Source organism: Bos taurus, chromosome 1 (genome assembly GCF_002263795.3).
Source record: "Bos taurus isolate L1 Dominette 01449 registration number 42190680 breed Hereford chromosome 1, ARS-UCD2.0, whole genome shotgun sequence".
Taxonomy (NCBI): Eukaryota; Metazoa; Chordata; class Mammalia; order Artiodactyla; family Bovidae; genus Bos; species Bos taurus.
The window spans coordinates 128023664-128044038 of NC_037328.1; the positions used below are offsets into that span (position 1 = coordinate 128023664).

At 40.7% G+C, this 20375-nt stretch overlaps 1 protein-coding gene across 3 annotated transcripts in view; it reads right to left on the reverse strand.

Annotated features, from left to right (window-relative positions):
* The window catches only part of SLC25A36 (solute carrier family 25 member 36), a 36059-nt gene extending 17087 nt beyond the window's left edge, over positions 1 to 18972 (reverse strand). The window contains exons 1-4 of one of the 3 annotated variants that reach the window (XM_015473196.3): positions 18716 to 18972; positions 16135 to 16294; positions 5734 to 5898; positions 660 to 737 (exon numbers count right to left, since the gene is read on the reverse strand). In XM_015473196.3, the coding sequence (XP_015328682.1) occupies positions 660 to 737; positions 5734 to 5789 (134 nt within the window). In that variant the 5' untranslated portion in view covers positions 5790 to 5898; positions 16135 to 16294; positions 18716 to 18972. The remainder of the gene's footprint in view (positions 1 to 659; positions 738 to 5733; positions 5899 to 16134; positions 16295 to 18715) is intronic. The other 2 variants (NM_001192254.1, XM_010801537.4) reach the window with 2 other exon arrangements.
* Positions 18973 to 20375: the final 1403 nt, after the last annotated feature.

The window sequence follows — 20375 nt, forward strand, 5'->3', positions numbered from 1 at the left end:
AATTCAATTTATATAAATGATAATAAACATATATACTGTGCTTTTCATGTACACAATTAGCCAGAAAAACATAAAGGAAGACTTTAAACCAGACTTTTATCATAGCTATCTATCTATGGGCAGGGCAGACTAACTGTGTGTAGAAAGGTACGCTGGGTGAGAGGGGATGTGTTTAAGGTGACATGTCAAGCTTTACGCTACACATTTTTTTAGACCTCACAATAAGAATGAATTTTGGATCAGGTTTTAAAAAGAAAGAGCCCACAAGAAGTTGAAATCCCATGAATAATGGGATCTGGTTCTGCTACACTGTTTGGATACAGAGACCTGGGTACACATTTTCTGAATGTGAACTCTGCTGTGTTCTATCATGGAAAAAGTCAACCTAAGATAAAAAGATATCAGAGAAAAAAGACAAAATATTAAGGCCTTTTTGGTTTTTTTGACTTGGTGCAAAGACTGCTTCATGACAATGTCATACATGACAATGACCACTGAAGTCCTCACACTCCACATGATACAATCTGCCCATCCTTTTGGATGGTTACTGACACCCATCTGTCACAGTGCTCCATCCTTATCATCTTGACTTCTCGTCAGCATCTTCTCTCGTTAAACTTGACTGCCGCAACTGAATTAACTTAAATGTATTTTTTTACCTGGAAGGGGCCACCCCCACCAAATTGGGGCCTAATCCTCTAAATAGGGAACGAGGCCCTTCTTTTTCCAAGATCACCCTGAAAGAGAAAAATATTATTTAGAAAGGAATGTCCTTCAAAGTGTGGTACTTTATTTATACAGAACATATAAAAGTCTAAATCTCCTATGTTTGTACTATGTTATAACTGCTCTTGTCAGTACTCCTCACCTCACTTATGAAAACGTGCTTTCCTTGACAAAGCATATAATAAAGATATAACAGATTTACTAGTGAAACTCCATTCAGATTCTTTCCTGAAAGTTTCAGAGACATAATCATCGATATAGATTTCTACATTTTCATATGATCATGCTACTCTTTTCTTTAATCTCCTCCATTTTACTATCTTTACCAGCAACTTCAATTCCCAATTAGAAATGCAGTTGCTTCCTAGTATTGGAGATCCCTTGATACTGAACACTATCCCACTGCAGCAATATGTTATCCAACCATTTTAGTGAAATGGCAAATACCTACTAATACAGTACTAATCTACTAGTAATTTACTAATTAATCTACTAATGTTAGTACCCTTACATTCTTCAGGGTACTAAAATGGTTAGTCTGCTACTCTTTCTCCCTCTAATCAGTTAACATTTACTGAATAGTTACTGTGTAAAAACTAAACACAGTAAGGAGATAGAAAAGATGGTAAGGACCCTGCCACTGAGAAATCTGCTGTCCATTTGTGGAAAAAAGAATTAGGCTGAAGTAAGTAATTTAACAGAGCATATTAATAAGTAAATACTAAACACAGGCTCAGCAGGGAGAGGAACAGAGAGGCATGTCCAAGTTATAGAAGGCTTTCTGAAGGTGAGTTATTAAATGAGATGTGGAGGTAAGAAACATAGATTGATGAAGTGTAGGTATTTTAACTCAGAGTTAACAGACTAGGCCAGTGGTTCTGAAGCATCTATATGCTTAAGAATGACTGCTTGAAAGGCAGTTGAGCATAATGCATAATTAAGGGTCTGAATTGTGGGGCCTTAATATAAGGCCCAATTCTGGTAACTGACTAGTTGTGAAACATAAAGTAATGACCTTTCTCTTATTCTTGCTTTTCATCAACAGTAAACAGAAAAACAATATTTTCAGGGGGGAGGTAGGGTGGTGGTTACTATGAGCAATGTGTGCTATGTGCTAAGTCGCTTCAGTTGTGTCCAACTCTGTGTGATGCTATGAACTGTAGCCCGCCAGGCTTGCCTGTTCACGGGATTCTCCAGGCAAGAATACTGGAGTGGGTTGCCATGCCCTTCTCCAGGGGACCTTCCCATCCCAAGGATCAAACCCAGATCTCTTATGTCTCCTGCACTGGCAGGCGGGTTCTTTACCACTAGCACCACCTGGGAAACCCAAGTTAATTAAAAAAAAAAAGAGCTTAAAAGAGTACCAGGCTTAAACACTTGATAAACCTCAATATTATCATTATTATTGGAGCATTTGTTCAAAGTTAAAATTTCTTAGATTATGCCCTTAAAGTATTCTGATTCAATAGGTACAGGACAGTGCTTAGCAACTTGCATTTTTACCATGCTGCCAGATGACTGATATAGGTGATACAGAACACTTTAGATAAAACTAGGTTAGACAGAAGCAGAATTAAGAATGACAAATTGTAGAACACATTTAATAAATTTCAGTGTTTGCTACTCCCTTCTGTGATAAATTCTTTTGAGAAGTTAAGAAAGGTAACTGTCCTTTAAAATAAACAAACATTTGCAAACACTCACAATATTGCACACAATTTCAACCTAATTTATAGATCTCTGGAAGTTCATCCACGAGTCCCTAAGAAACTAACAGAACCTAAGGGGGAATTCCCAAAATACCTGGTTTAGAAGCCACGAAACACTTCATACCCACTAGGATGGTTACATAAAAACAGATGGAGTAAAACAAAGGCTGGTGAGAATTTTTATTTTATATTTTGGCAAGGAATTAGAAACCTCATTCATTGGTGGTGGGAATGTAAAATGATGCATCCATTCTGGAAAATGGTTTGGCAGTTCCCCAAAGTGTTAAAATGACCCAGCAATTCTACTCCTAATACAATATTCAGTTCAGTTCAGTCGCTCAGTCGTGTCTGACTCTTTGCAACCCCATGAATCGCAGCACGTATATATCCCCCCAAAAAAGAAAACATGAACAAGAAAACAGGTTTCTATAATGACATTATTCACAATACTCCCAAAGGGGAGACAATGCAAATGTTCATCAACTGATGGGAGGATAAATACATGTAGTACATACCCACACAATACAACATTTGGCAATAAAGAGATGCTTGCTACAGCATAGATGAACTTTGACAACAGGCTGAGTGAAAGAAATCAGGCACAAAAGACCACATATTACATAATCTCATTTACATAAAATTCCTTGAATATGCAAGTCCTTAATGACAGAAAATAGATTAGTAGTTGTTGCCTAGGGCGGGGGGTGGGGGGGGGTGGCGAGGAAAAAGAGAAAACAGGAGTAACTGCTAACAGGAAAGGGTTTCTTTTTGTGGTGATGATGAGTATATTCTAAATTTAGAATGTGGTGATGTGAATATACAACTCTGTGAATGCAAACTCTGTGAATATAATATACTAAGAACAACTAAACTATACACCTTAAATGGGTGAATTTTATAATATGTAAATTATCTCTGAATAGAGATGATGGGAAAAAAGGAAGAAGCCACAAAACAGATTGATTGGGGAAAATATGGGAATACGAAGAGAGGTTAAGGCAAGAAAATGCAGACTTGGAAGTCATCTGGGTACTGATGATAGGTGAAACATTAAACTGACTTTGTACGTGGGGGAGTCCTAGGCAGCACTAATCGTAAAGAATCCACCTGCCAATGCAGATGATGCAAGCGACTTGGCCTTGATCCCTGGGTTGGAAAAGATCCTCTGGAGAAGGAAATGGCAACCCACTCTAGTATTCTTGCCTGGGAAATGCCATGGACGGAGGAGCGTGGTGGGTTACAGTTCCTGAAAAACTGAGAAATTAAAACAAAAACCAGAGGGATTCCTATTAGTTCCTCTGAGGAAAGTCAGAGAAGGCAAAACCACTGAAAAATGAAATAAAAAAATATAGTATGGTCAAAAAGGTCAAAGGAAGAATTTTAAGAAGAGGAAGTCAGCGGTAATGTCAAAATCATGGTATTAAAAGATTATCATTAACCACATAGAAGTATTTATCTGTAACTATGGCAATGTTAACCTGAAATTGTTAACAATTTTATTCGGCCTACTCAAGTACTTAGCTAAGTTTGAAAAGTGATGAAACCTTTTAGTAGTGAAAGTAAACACAAAGTATGAGTTTACTTGCTACCACAAAATAAACACTACTGAACTAAGTTCAAACAGATTATGTCCCAAGTGAGCCGATAAGACAGACACACAGGCCTTGAGTTACCCATGCTTGTGCTTGGTCGTTAAGCTGGGTCCAATTCTTTGAAACCCCATGGACTGTAGCCCACCACACTCCTCTGTCCATGGGATTTCCCAGGCAAGAATATGGGAGTGGGTTGCTATTTCCTTCTCCAGGGAATCTTCCCAACCCAGGGATCAAACCCACGTCTCCTGCATTGGCAGATAGATTCTCTACCACTGAACCACCCTGGAAGCCCATTCAGTTAAACACTTAAGTTCAAACATGTAAAATCCAATTTCAATAGTTAAAAAAAAAATTTTTTTTTACTTATTTATTTGGCTGCACTGGGTCTTGGTTGTGGCATGTGAGATCCCTGACCAGGGATCAAACCCGGGGCCTGTGCTTGGGGTGCATGGAGTCTTGTGGCACTGGACCACCAGGCAAGTCCCCCATTTTCAACAGTTCTGAAATTTCAAATCTAATTTGTAATATAATCAAGTATGACAGAATGTAAAACACATCTTTTTCAAACCACCAAGAAATGCTAAACACTAAATTACATTTTAAAATCTGCTTTAAATCTTGGTTATATTTAGGCTGTTTAAAAATCAGACTGTCATTAATGGGAAATAGATGGGGAAACAGTGGAAACAGTGCTAGACTTTATTTTTCTGGGCTCCAAAATCACTACAGACGGTGACTGCAGCCATGAAATTAAAAGACGCTTACTCCTTGGAAGGAAAGTTATGACCAACCTAGACAGCATATTCAAAAGCAGAGACATTACTCTGCCAACAAAGGTTCGTCTAGTCAAGGCTATGGTTTTTCCTGTGGTCACGTATGGAAGTGAGAGTTGGACTGTGAAGAAGGCTGAGCGCCAGAGAATTGATGCTTTTGAACTGTGGTGTTGGAGAAGACTCTTGAGAGTCCCTTGGACTGCAAGGAGATCCAACCAGTCCATTCTAAAGGAGATCAGCCCTGGGATTTCTTTGGAAGGAATGATGCTAAAGCTGAAACTCTAGTACTTTGGCCACCTCATGCGAAGAGTTGACTCATTGGAAAAGACTCTGATGCTGGAAGGGATTGGGGGCAGGAGAAGGGGACGACAGAGGGCGAGATGGCTGGATGGTATCACTGACTCGATGGACGTAAGTCTGAGTGAACTCTGGGAGTTGGTCAGGGACAGGGAGGCCTGGCGTGCTGCGATTCATGAGGTTGCAAAGAGTCGGACACGACTGAGCGACTGATCTGATCTGATCTGATGTGTGAGTACTTTGAAAATTAAAAACACACACACAAGAATTAGTATTTAACATTATCACATTTCAAAAACTAAACTGTTTTAGAATTCATAATCCAAAACAAAATAAATGCAAAGTATGAGTTTATTTTGATATCTTTCTGAAATGTATCTTTAGAAAATAAATCAAATGGATAAATGTAGAAAAATATTTTAAATGTACATAATTTGGAAATAATATTACATTTTATATTATCCAATTTGCTTTTTCTCTCCATTAGGGATTGCTGTTTCTACTGAACAGGTGAGGGTAATTGTCATTAACTCTGTAAAACCTTTTTAAATATGGCAGAATATAAATAAGACAACAAGGCTATCATTAAGGTAAATCAACAACAACAAAAATTAATGAATATTGTGCTCTCACTTTAGACAATGGAGCGGTCCAGGAGACACTACTCGATTGACACTGGCTCCAGCCATGGTGCTCAGCTGAACTTCAGAGATATAAAGTGTCACAGAAGATGACTGCAGCCGTGTTTTCACAACTTCCAGTGGACATGTCAGAATAGCTCCCACTGTACCACCACATCTACAAGAAAGTACAAAGAACAAAACTCTACTTAATTCATAAATTAGTACACATGCACAGAGCTATGACATAAAATGAGCAACTGGGGCTTTGAGAAGGTACTAAAATCTACAATTTCTGTATTTAGGAGACTAAATAATTTTTTACATGTTTCATGTATTTGCACAGAAACATTTAGAAGCTAAAAGTAACAGTTTATTATCTACCTAGCAAGAAAAATTAGCTGAAGAGTCCAAACAGTGGGTGCTATTGTTAAAATGTATTGGTACATCACATCACAGCTTTAAATACTGTTATAAGGGTTTATTTAGTATTCCTTGTCCAGATAGTACTTGTGTTAAAACTGAGACAATTATGTGAGATATATCCTATTTATCAAACTCCTACCCTATCTTTCAATACTCAAGAAATAGTCTTGACAACCTGAGGATATATTGGGCCGCACGGAATGCAAGATCTTGGCTTAATTCTTACGATTTTAATAATACTGCTAGCTATTTTACAAGATTATTGTTTCTTGCATTACCAAATGTGTGACTGAGTATCTGACAAAAATATAATTTTATGAGTTATGATCCTAACTCTAGATATATGAAGATAAGAGGACATTTCCCCCTGGATCATAACAGATTAGTAAGACAGGTGGTACAGAGTCCTTTGGTTACTGTTGAAAAGACCCAGTCAAGTCACAGCACACCAAGTGGCCTATGAGCGAAATCTCTGCCAGATCTAGGAATGCCTTCCTAGCACCACGGGACAAAATGGTCATAAAATACCTCCCAAAGTGTGGTTGAATTTATGACCACGAGGGGACCCTGTCAACTACAAACTGACCCTTGCCATCTACCTCTACAAGGATTAAATAATGTGCTGCTGCAGCTGCTGATTTTCAATACTCCCTGAAAGGAGTTCAGGGTGGAGAGCAGAAATGAGGCACTCTGTGCTTGGCGAAAAACTGGCAGAACAGGTCTTCAGACAGATATTTCTAGGAGCTGATTTTATGAACCCAATTCTTGGATGTCCTTATATCTGCTGCTGCTGCTAAGTCGCTTCAGTTGTGTCTGACTCTGTGCGACCCCACAGACAGCAGCCCACCAAGCTCTGCCATCCCTGGGATTCTCCAGGCAAGAACACTGGAGTGGGTTGCCATTTCCTTCTCCATTGCGTGAAAGTGAAAAGTGAAAGTGAAGTCGCTCAGTCACAACCGACTCGTGGCGACCCCATGGACTACAGCCTACCAGGCTCCTCCATCCATGGGATTTTCTAGGCAAGAGTACTGGAGTGGCTTGCCATTGCCTTCTCCATCCTTATATCCAGAAAAGTACTAAAATCCTTCATGGTCATAACTGCTCCTTATGACCAGCAGAAACCTTCTGCAGCATCATCTTATAGGATTTGAAATAGCTCAATTGGAATTTCATCACTTACACTAGCTTTGTTCGTAGTGATTGTTCCTAAAGCCCACTTGACTTCACATTCCAGGATGTCTGCCTCTAGGTGAGTGATCACACCATCGTGATTATCTGAGTCATGAAGATCTTTTTTGTATAGTTCTTCTGTGTATTCTTGCCACCTCTTCTTAATATCTTCTGCTTCTGCTAGGTCCATACCATTTCTGTCCTTTATCGAGCCCATCTTTGCATGAAATGTTCCCTTGGTATCTCTAATTTTCCTGGAGAGATCTCTAGTCTTTCCCATTCTATTGATTTCCTCTATTTCTTTGCACTGATTACTGAGGAAGGCCTTCTTACCTCTCCTTGAGATGGATGCTGAGTTGTCAAATCAAAGGAAGCAGCATTATTCTAAGAACATCCATTCTTATTTAAGCCTTCCATGGTTAAAAAGATTTGAGGTTACATAATATACTTTATGTTCATAACTGATGTGGCTGGAAAACTACTATTGAATTTATAGCATCAGTAGAACTGAAAATGTGATATTATTTTATGCATGTCAACAAAGGAGTGACCTGTTCTTCTACAGAGAATGGAAATTGGAAGTCAAACAGCCTTTTGTGCTCCAAAGAAAAGTGAAGTGAAAGTGCTGGTTGCTCAGTCATGTCCGACTCTTCCAAAATAGGGTCTCAAACATTTTGTAACCTTCATTTAAGTTGTTAGGAGGCTTGGAGATATTAGTAGATTAATCTATCTTCCAATACAGTTTAATAAAGCACTGAATAAATGATGCAATGGATCAATGGATGAGTGATCAACTAATAGTTCTGCCAGTATCTGATTTTTTCCCCAATAAAGTTACATAAATCAAAAAAAAAAAAAAAAAAAAAATTTGTCAGTGTCAACTACAGATACCAGCAATTAAATTTGTTTTTAACAGAACTATTACTAATGGGCCAGATCATAAACTAGACATATACAGTATGATCCCTTAAAAAAAACCCTCAATAAATAAAATACACGAGGATCTGAACTGTACAGAGCTGGGGGTGAAGTGTAAGTGGGTATACACACAAACACTTGAACTGTCCTGAAGGCGTTTTACATTATAAAATGCAATAGGTATGCAGTACAAGAGTAATACTCCAGTGTTTCTCTCGCTGCTTTAAGTTATTTTAAAGTAATTATTTTGTACACTGAAATCATCATTAATTGATGTAGAGAACAAAACTATTGCTGTTGACAAACATTTAAAATCCCTATTCTGTGCAAACAGGAATAACTACATTAGATTTAGCTCCTCTCCACTGTCTAACAGAGAAGGCAATGGCACACCACTCCAGTACTCTTGCCTGGAAAATCCCATGGGCGGTGGAGCCTGGTAGGCTGCAGTCCATGGGGTCGCTAAGAGTCCGACACGACTGAGCGACTTCACATTGGAGGAGGAAATGGCAACCCACTCTAGTGTTCTTGCCTGGAGAATCCCAGGACGGGAGCCTGGTGGGCTGGTGTCTATGGGGTCGCACAGAGTCGGACACGACTGAAGTGACTTAGCAGCCACTGTCTAAAGGAAAACGCCACAAAGACAGAGAGAGGAGGAAGGTTTCAAGCAATGAAGCAAATGGGAAGGATTAACTGTCTTGGCAAAGAGGAAGAAAGGCCCGCAGAAGGAAATACCAAAGAGTAGTAACAGTTTTGCCCTGCTGTGACCTCTTGCTGCTGCTGCTAAGTCACTTCAGTCGTGTCCGACTCTGTGCGACCCCATAAATGGCAGCCCACCAGGCTCCCCGTCCCTGGGATTCTCCAGGCAAAAACACTGGAGTGGGTTGCCATTTCCTTCTCCAATACATGAAAGAGAAAAGCGAAAGTGAAGTCGCTCAGTCGTGTCCGACTCTAGCGACCCCATGGACTGCAGCCTATCAGGCTCCTCCGTCCATGGGATTTTCTAGGCAAAAGTACTGGAGTGGGGTGCCATTGCCTTCTCCGACTGTGACCCCTTAGAGGTCTAAAGACCAAGAGCACCAAGTACTCAAGATGGAGATAAGGCAAAGAATTGAACGCTGACAGGTAATGAAGCAAAGTGGGATACCCAGGTTGTATTCTCTCCCTCCCCCACCTACAGTGGGTAAAATTGTTTCCAGGAGCAGAAGCCTAATTCTCTGAAGAAACGAACTCAAACTCTGAGTTCAGGTTTAACAGGTACAATGCATCCAAAAGACTCATGTCAAGTTACAATACTGCAATCTCTCAAAATACTGAGTATACATTGGAGAGAGTGGGGCAAGGGTAGAAGCAGAGACTTCTAGAAAGAACAAAAGATCACATACATAAAGAAGCCATAATCCCATCAGATTTCGCAACAACTGCAGAAGGTAAATTATTCTAGAATTCTAAACCTAAGGATTAAACAGATAAAATAAGAAGTTCCCACTGGGAGGGAGACATGGGGTAAGGCAGCAGGGAAATGTTGGTTTTCATGATCTTTCAGCAGCCTTTTTAAAAACCTCATGTATACATCTTTATTTTCAAATAATTTTTTAATCAAAATTTCAGCAGTTAAGTGTCCTTTAAAAACAGCAAGGGTTTTTTTAACTGGAGAATGTGGTTGACGTTTCTGGGGCTCAATGGACTCCATGAAAAATGGTGTGTTTGTGCAAATGTCTATGACTCAGAACTCAACAATAAATTTGCAATCATGACCTACCTCTCACCATTTCCACCCTGGTCTAAGCACAATATTGTACTGAGGTTACTGGAGCAACCTTTTAATTAGTGTCTCTCTGCTTCTACCCCTGCCCCACTCCCTCCGATGTATACTCTAAAGTGACTGCATTGAAATCTTGAGTCAGATCAAGTCTTTTCAAAGACTTCCTAAGTCATTCAGACAAAAAGCCAAAGCCCTCACAATGGTCTATAAGACCTTACACAATCGCATCTATTTCCCTTCTCACTCTGCTCTGACCACACTGACCTCTGCTCTAATTCTTAGAATTTAACACATCAAGCATGCTCCTGTGGTTTTGGAGGACAAGCATCAGTTCAAAGGGAGTTAAAGGGACACAGAGGCTTTCTGATAACTGACTATCTTCACGTCTCACATGGTCTACACTCTAAACTTCCTTTCATATTTCCCCTGACCATCTCCACTGCAGTGCCTTAAAGCAGAGCCTCATTTCATGTCTAATCTTCTAACTGGTCCTGAGTCCCTGTGGTTCAGTGATGTGGCCATTGAGTTAAGATTGCAAGGTGTCACCAATGTAATTTGCTACTAATGAAAGTACTAAGTTGGAGGCTTTACTGTTATAATTCAAAGTGTCTCAAACATTTGCTTTAAAAGGTTTGACTAGTAAACAATTCCAAAGAGAGAATAGCCAACTTTGACAGCAAAAGAGCATATAGTTATTCTGCAATGTCAAAAATCTAGCAAGGGTAGTTTCTAAGCAAGTAAAACTTAAATGTAACTATACCTTTGTTATATCCAGGTTAAAAAACTTCAACTACATTCTCTTAGAACTATGAATCCTTGGATCAATGCACATTTTAAAGTTTCAAAGGCAAATGCCACACCTTTAGAACATATGAGGGCAAGGCTGCTTGGTGAGAGCTTACCATGTAACTATGAATTGATTTTAGAGAATATTTTTTTAAATTTAATTTTATTTTTTAACTTTACAATATTGTATTGGTTTTGCCATATATCAACATGAATCCGCCACAGGTATACACGTGTTCCCCATCCTGAACCCTCCTCCCCTCTCCCTCCCTGTACCATCCCTCTGGGTCGTCCCAGTGCACCAGCCCCAAGCATCCAATATCATGCATCGAACCTGAACTGGCGACTCATTTCATATATGATATTATACTGGTTATCAATAAACATCTTTACAAGACGTTTAAAACTATTCTATTTTCATGATGTTTGAGAAATTATACAATAAGTAAATCAAGTCACCCCAGGAATTTACTGGATTGTAGACACATTTTTAGCCTATGGTAATTTGGGAGTGTAAATGTCTCAGAACTTTCCACTGTTGCTTCTACTTGTTTATAGTATATAATGAAGATAAAAATTTTGACATGTCAGACGTTCTAACTACTCAAGGGCCTACAGATCCCTTGAGAGTAAAGCAAAGGCTAAAAGCTGCTTAGAATGGAATTGTTTTCCCCCTTGAAGCTAGGCACAATGTAACCAAGAAACTGGTTAAAAAACAAAACACAAAAAAATCTGGGAAAATGGGTCTTTAAGAAAGAGAAAGGCCTCTGAGGGCCTTAAAGTACTACACCCAAGTTACAGCAACACAGGAATCAGAAACTTGAGAGGCTGGGGGAAGACAGGGAAAGGGAAAAAGAAATTATTCACTAACATGAGAAACAAGTTTATCAGTTTCAGCCAAGATGCCAAGAGTCATAAATCCCTAGGGTCAGTGCATATGCAGAACGCCATCATCAGGACAGCCTCAAGGGCCTGAATCACTAGATTCAGTTTCCCTGGGTTTAGAGACTTTTACTAGACCTATCTGTGGAGGAATCTAACTGGTGTCCCATGTTTCTGCTTAGGAAAGGATGAAAAGTGAAAGTGTTAGTTGCTCAATCCTGTCTGACTCTTTCATGGACTGCAGCCTACCAGGCTTCTGTCCATGGAATTCTCCAGGCAAGAATATTGTAGTGGGTTGCCATTCCCTTCTCTAGGGGATCTTTCCAACCCAGGGATCGAACCCAGGTCTCCTGTACTACAGGAAGATTCTTTACTGTGTGAGCCACCAGGGAAGCCCCAAGGAAAGGATGGGTCATGAAAAAGCAATGGGATTTAAGACTGTGGTTGTTACACATACATGTTTGATTTTGACCTTCTGAGCATGTATGGATCAGGACACTTGCTTTTACTAGGCAAGGTAATTCATAAATGGACAAAGTCTATTTTGCTTGGGTCCACAATATTGATGTGTAGGCACACACACATATTTATATGTATGTACATATATACAATAGGTACTTTAGAAATATATTTGTTAACACTAAGCAAACCTATTTTGTTAAACAACTGCAGTGTTTAGCTTTGAAAGCAAAGTGAATAGGTTAAAATATTTTGTTATCTCTGCTGTAGGTAACACTCCCTTGTAATTTCCTAATTAGGACATTAGTCAAATTAAGAAATATGTCTAAGAAAAAGACTCATTAAAATGTCAGAATTTTGCAATCACAAAAATGTAGCCTATCTTTGAAATTCTAGTAAGTCTTAACTGAAACTGTTTTCTCTGATAATATATTTGTAGAGGTACTTATTCTGAAGCTTTAATGTTTGAGCAATATACAAATTCTTGAAGAATGAAAGACATATTCTATATACTTGACAGAATAACTTATGAAAAGTCAGACAGATGTGAGATGTGGTTGAGAATAATGGTACTTGGTGGGGGTGGGTATCTGTAGTGTTTCTCATGCAGGAAAAAAATTAACAAGCTAGGCTTTTTCAAAATGCTAAAGCAAAATCAAAGCACTAATAACATTAAAAAAAAAAAGACGTTAACCAACAACTTAGATAAATATGGAAAAACAATGATATCAGGATTAAAATTCACTATAGAAGCAAAATATACTGAGGGTATGAGATAGGTCTAGTAAAAATAACAACTCCCTCCCCCCATTATTGCTTTGTTTCTTTGCTCCCCCCAGCAACAAATCTCAAAATTCCATTTACTGTCTAATTTCTCTCCCACTTCCATCAGATTTCCACTCCCAGCTCTGCCTTGAAAACTGCTAATCACAGTAACCAAAGGTCTCCACAACTGTTAAATTCAGTAATTAAGAACTCTCAGATCTCATCGTAACAGACAATAACATAGGACAACTAATCAGCCACTCTTTCCTAATATTGTATATATTTGTTTCTTCATTTGACTTTCAGAGCACATTTTTGTGGTCTACTTTGCTGGTTCCTCTTGTTCTGATCCGTTTTGCTGAAATTTCCAGAGGTCCTCTCTTTCGCCCTATGTCCCTTAGTGACATCATGTAAGCTCATGTCACCATCTATATACCATTAATTACTAAATATGTGTTTCTAGTCCAGACCTCCTTTCTGGGCTCGCCTAATACATGCATCCTGTTCAAACTTACGTCTTAAACGGAACTATATACTTATCTTCCTCCACTCCAGCCCTATTCCATCTGCAATCTCGCCCATTTCAATTAACAATAATTTCTTCCCCTTCAGGTACCCAAACTAAAAATCTTGCAGTTACTCATTTTTCTTCACATGTCACATAGACTACAACCTTCTTTGAAGAACTGCTGCCCCTCATTTTGATTATTTCAACAGCCACATCACTTCCTCACCTCTGGCCTTGCCCCATGTACAGTCTACTCTGTGCATGGCGACCAGAGTCAGCCTTGAGAACTCCTGCAGTGACTCTTCCCATCTCAGGAAAAAAAGCCAAATGGCCTAATACGGCTCTATTACTTTGGCTATACTTACCCAAGGGCCTTTTCACTGCCTGGTCTACCTAAATAGTTAACTCTCTGCCCTCCAGGTCTTTGTTCAAAAGTCACCTTCTCAGTTAGGACTCCACCAAGACTCCCTACTTGGAGCTACAGTGTTGCCCACCCCCATTATTCCCTTTTATCCTGTTCCATTTTTTCCTCAACCATGGCACTGAAACCTTTTAATTAATGATATAATTTACTTAGCACAACAATTCAATCCCCTCTTTTCAGATAATTGTGGGCATTTTTCAATATTACATTAAAATTGGACATGTGGTAGGCTCTTGAAATTAGCTGCAATATGGAATCTGGACTACACCAATAAACTTTCACTTTGTTACATTAAAATCCATTGCTTTATGTTCTGTTCTGACTCCTTTACCTATGTATTACTCTATAACATCATGTATTGGTCATTTAAAAAATACTGGTTCACTGGATTATACAGGTCTTTCAAATGCTGATACATTTTATTATACAATATCTTAAAAATTATATTCCCTATCTACTCAAGATTTCCAAAGTTCCAATTAGTGTTTGAAATCTCCGATTTTATCACATGGCAACAAATGCTACCAGTGGTTTTCCTCGAAGCAACAGGCCCACTTCTTTCATTTTTTTTTTGAGAAAGTATTTGCCAAATATTCAAGACTGAATAGTCACAGTTGAGTGGGTCTCATGAAAAAAGAGGCTAGTTCAGTTTGAGGCTGCAAAAATTGCAGAAGTACTTTATTCATGTTTCCCATTTTCTCACGCAGAATATAAAATGAAGTTGTATACACAAGCGTCAAGATTTAAAACTAATTTTTACTGTTTCAAAAACACTCTTAAGTGAACCTGTGTTTTTAAAGTGCAAGTGCTAGTGACCGCCAGCACAGTCTGGGGATGCTGCCGTGACGCATGCTAAGGCATCACTGCTTTTGCACCAGCGGTCCAAACATCAACAGTGAAAAGGCAACACTGTGTTAATATTTTTATGAGAAGAGCTTTAACATCTCAGACCACTAAAAGTTCTTGGGAACTCCCAGGGGTTCCTGACCTACAATGCTATACCACAATAATCTCCTTACAGGAATATAAGTTTCTTCAAGAATATTCTACATCAGGATAAGCAACTTACCTTAGTCTTACGATCTATTAGGCAGAATTAAAGAATGTATTTTTAAGGAGAAAAAGTTGTAAAGATCATGAAAATTAAGGCTAAGCAAAAATGTAGACAAAGTAAACTGTATATAAAGCACATTAATTATACTTTTAAGTATTCTACTTCTGCCCAGATCGTACAAGGAAACAGGTGAAGTCATTTAACAAATATTATGACAAAATTTCTGCAGAAACAAGATATCTGACACCCACTGGAGATTCTTACTGAATAAATGAAAAATAAATGGTTTAATAAATGGCTTAATAAATGACTGGGTTAATCCCAGGATATAAAAAGAAACAATCTTAGATAGCCTGAGATTGCCCACTGTATATTTTAAGCTCTCACTGTCATAGGAGCTACACAGGAAAAAAATTCATCCACCTAAGTTGGGAGATTTATTCCTCCCATTTGAGGCAATCTCTCTCTCAAATAGAAAACCCCCCCAACTGCCACACAAGTAAACAATGTAGATCTATCAAAGAATGTAAAAACATACTGCTTAAATCTTCATACACAAACACTGTTATTAAAAGTATAGCTAAAATAAAATTGTATTTACATCCTTTTTGCAGGCTGTCATGAGCGGCCTCCGTTAATACAATCAACCTAACCGATGACCTGACTCTGAATATTAACCCTGACAAAAACTTAATGGGACCAAAGGGTGTGTTCAAGAAAGCACGAGTTACACATGTGAGGCTGTCACTCAGACCCAAGGTCCAGTGCTGCTGCTGCTGCTGCTAAGTCGCGTCAGTCGTGGCCGACTCTGTGCGACCCCACAGACGGCAGCCCACCAGGCTCCCGTCCCTGGGATTCTCCAGGCAAGAACACTGGAGTGGGGTGCCACTGCCTTCTCCAGAGCTAGAATGTTTTACAATTTTCTGATTTAATAAGATCACTACAAGGCTCCTAAAAAATCTAAGATGCAAACACATATTTGAATAAATACTATTATAATCATCAAGAAAACAATTCAAAGGCTCTATCTTAAAATGATTTTTGTCTAATGATTAAATGTGACTGTGAAAGGTTTTTGGTTCTTGCACAATAGCTAATAAAAAGAATTCCTTTTCTCTATCTGGTTATTATTAAAGGAAAAAATACATTTCCCTAACTCTTAATTTACATAATTCCATCACGATAAAAAAATGAAATCTAGTTTTCTATAAAGAACGTCCAAGAAATGATCGACTAAATACACGACTTGCGATGTACCGTGTGCGTGCATGCTCAGGTGTGTCCAACTCTTTGCCACCCTAGGGACTGTAGACCACTAGGCTCCTCTGTTCACGGGATCCTCCAGCTAAGAATCCTGGAGAAGGCTGCCATTTGCTCCTCCAGGGGATCATCCCGACCCAGGGATGGAACATGTTTCCTGCAATGGCAGGCAGATTATTTACCAGGTGAACCATCCAGACATCTTCAACCAAGAACAATGTTACCCACAAGTCAATTTGCATTTCTACAATGCTTAGCATACAGATTTTCAGAACATTCCACAGCACTGATTTCATTTAAGACAGAGCTGGAAGGTTCCTTAGAGATTATTTACCTTTCACTAAACATGTATGAAAAGGTGTTTGATGTTGGATAAGCACATTTTTTATACCTTGCTATTTCCCCATATTTTGAAGGAGCTAAGTCAGATGATCTTTACCATCCTTCCTAGTTCTAACGTTTCTCTAAGAAAGATAAGCCAAATTTTACTGAAATAACTTATGCAACTACATATAAACATATAATGGATACAGGATGCAAAGGAAGAATTTATATCTATCTTATGTCAGGTACTATAAACAAATACTTCATTTAAAACTCTAAATAACCTGCACATGCTAAGTTCTTTTTTGGGGGCTATTGAAAAGTCAAAGTTGCTTAGTCGTGTCCGACTCTTTGTGACCCCCATGGACTATAGAGACCATGGAATTCTCCAGGCCAAATACTGGAGTATGGACAGGCAGAGGGGCTCCCAAACTGGGAAGTTAGTGCAATCAAGCTAACATTGCAAATAAATATGCCCTATTTTTAACAAGGCTGCCCAGGTGACTCGGTGGTTAAGACTCTGCCTGACAAAGCAGGAGATGAGGGGTCAATCCCTGGGTGGGGAAAATCCCCTCGAGGAAGAAATAGCAACCCACTCCAGTATTCTTGCCTGGAAAATCCCAGGAACAGAGGAGCCTGGAGGGCTACTGTCCATAGGTTCACAAAGAGTCGGATGTGACTGAGCACACTTTAAACAAAACTTGACAATATGTAGAGCATTAAAAATTTTAGGACCTAGACCAGGGCCTTAGAAACGGTCTCAACGTCCTCATTTTAGAGATGAAGCAACTGAGATCAAAGAGTTTGTCCATTTCTCATTCAGATTAAAATAGTGGCCAGAAGTAGATGTGTCTAACTTTCATGAATTACCTTATGATCTGATTACAGAAGGGAACCCGATTATTTGCACAAGACATCTTTACAAGAATACCTACATGGCTAATGGGTTTAAAAATGATTTAATTTGCCAAGATTATTGGTAAACATATATAGAAAGCAAACCCTGCCAAAACTTAGTCTCGCAAACTAAATGAAAACTACTTTAATCTCACAACAGTGCCTGGTCCACAAGCGGTGTACAGTGTTTGTCGAGTTAACGTGCTAAGCTAAGGAAAGCATGGTCATCACTGGCGATAGAGTCCACACGTCTAACTCCAACGAAGCCACTGCGAACAGAACCGCGTATGTATTAGTTTAATATTCTTCAAGTAGCTGATTTAGAAACAAACTGCATGCTTTGAGGGGATGCGACTTTATATGGTCACAAAGGCAGAAAAGAACCTCAGCATAATTCGTCGTATCCATTTTCGATAAGACTATGACCCTGCAAAAAAGAAGTAACTCCTAAATTTAAAATTGCTATGCCTCTCCAAATTTGGAAAAAACAACCTAAAAAAGGAGACTAAATTGGCTGAACAAAAGATCTGTAGTACTCAGGCTGGCAAACAAGGAACGAAGACTTTTAGTCTTAACCTTGTACAAACAGTAACCATTGTCAAAGCTTCTGACCTCTCCCCTACCCCCACTTTTCTTCTTTAAGCGGACGAAAAGCAGTGGATGTGCAAGAGGGTTGATTTTCAGGAAAAGAATCTGACCCCGGACGCACTGTCGCTTTGAGACAGCACCTCGCAACCTGGAAAAGCTCAGGAACGAAATTTTCTGAGCTCGAAACATACAGCTACTGCGAGCAACCGAACCCCAAAGCTTTCCCGCTAGAGCCGGAAGCCCCAGGACGACTCACCGGGACTGACTAGGGCCCGGAAATCAGCCGCGCGAGGTCCGAGGAGGGGCGTGAGCTACGTGAGGCCCCGCCGCAGCCCGCGCGCCAGGGAGGGAAGAAGGAGGAGGTGCGGCGCCCATTTTGTCCTCGGCCTCCGCACTTTCCGCCCCCGACCAGGCCGGGCAACCTACGCGAGGCCTGCAGCTGCTGTCCTCCCGCGGCCGCGCATCCCCGACGCCCGCTAGGCCGCGGCGAGTGGACTGGGCCTATGTGGACCCCAGCGCCGCCAGCCACTCCCCAGGCCTCGCTCTGGCTCCGCGGGCCCAAAGCCTGACGTCCAGCCGGCTTCGCCCTCCCACCCTCCCCGCCTGGGCCTCAGCCCTCTGGGCTTCTTCGGCTCCCAGCTCCAGTCCCCTCACCCCTGCGCTTCCGGGCCGCATCCCCCTCACCCTTTTAGCCTGAGTCTCAGGCCACGGCCCTCGGCCTCAGCCCGGAGCCCTCAGCCACAGTCCGCAAGCCCCGGCTGCAACGTACCCTCCGGCAAACAGATGCACCAGCGTGTCCCTCTGGCTCATTCTCTCTGCCGCATGTCCTCCGGGCGCTGAGGCGGGACGCGGATCCGGCCGCCCGCGAAGGCCACAGCTTCCGCCCCGGCCTGGAGCAGCACGGCGCCCCACTGACGGCGAGGGGAGCTGACGGAGACGCGGCTGCAGAAGGAGCCGGCGCGGCCCTCCCCGTAGCGCTGCAGCCGGGCCGCCTCCCGCTCCCGCTCAGCGCTCACCACCCGCGCTAGAGGGCAGCGCGGCGGCAGTGAAGTGGGAAAGAATATTCCGACCACCGCCCCCCCGACATAAACAGAAGCTACCATTGGTCCGCGCTGCATGACGTCACGAAGCCGGCATGCCTCTTTCACGTGATCGCTAAGGCGTTTCTCAATGAAAGGGGCCGGGAGGCGGGGCCAGAGCGCGTGCACAGAGGGTAGTAGGTCACGGTGTCCTCGCACCTCCAGCGTTTGTTCCGAGGGCTGCGCCCGGCGCGGTCTCGACCCGAGCAGCCTAGCGGATTCGAGCTCCTCGATCCCCCGGCTCCCGGTCTGGGTTCCTGGTATGCAAGCGGAGTGGGGGTGCGAGCCGGCCCAATCTCTGATTTGATTTAAGGACTGCTTGTTGGTTTTTTGTTTTTTGTTTTTTTTAGAGCTGTTTTACATTCACAACAAAATTGAAACGAAGGTACAGAAAATTTCCATTTGCCTCCTGCTTGATTTGCGTTTTAATAATTGGATCTATGACCCAGCATTTCCGCTTCCTGTTATCTGTTGATATCTCAGTTGTGGCATCATGCGTGGAATCAGTCCTGTCCGACTCTTTACAGCCTCAGGGACTGTAGCCTGCCAGGCTCCTCTGTTCTTGGAATCTTTTCAAGTCAGGAATACTGAAGACGGTTGTCTTTTCCTACTCCAACTGATACCTCAGAGTAGCACGCAAAACAGTCCAAGAATGAAAGAACAAACAAAAACAAAAGGAAACAATCCAAGAAAAGGCTCGAACAAAGATACTACTACTTGATCACAAACAACAGTACTGTATTTACAAACAGTGCTTCTAATAGTGGAAAACTGATCAGTAGGAGAATGGAGAAATGAGTCACAGAATATTCCTACTGCGGAGTATTATGCAGTTGTAACAAAGGGTGCGGTAGATCAATGTGGAAAAAAATCTCCAAGGTGTAGTAACTAAAACAGGCAAATGGAATTAAAACACTAAGGTTTATTTTAGAAAGGAGAAAGAAAACCATTATTTACTAATTTTTCTAACTAGCAACTCTTTCTTATATGTATACGTAAGAAGGTCAAAGACTGAGGGAAAGAAAATGTTTTATCCCTTTAGAATATGATGATTAAATATTTGAAAATTTTCCTAATTAGTAGTTATTTCTGAGGTGCAGAATATAACATAACACTGAAACTATTTGTCGCTCACAGTAAATAAATGTTGATCTTTTCCACCTCTTGGCAGTTTCCATTTCACCTTCAAGGCCCTCACCACACGTTCCCACCCTTTCAAGGTCACTTACTTCATGAAGTCCTCCCTGATTACCTCAGCTCTCTTTACTTGCTCCTAAATTTCCACAAAATGTATGTACAGATTGCACGTCACTGTCAAGAGTTCATGCACTTCACAGTAAATGCTCATAT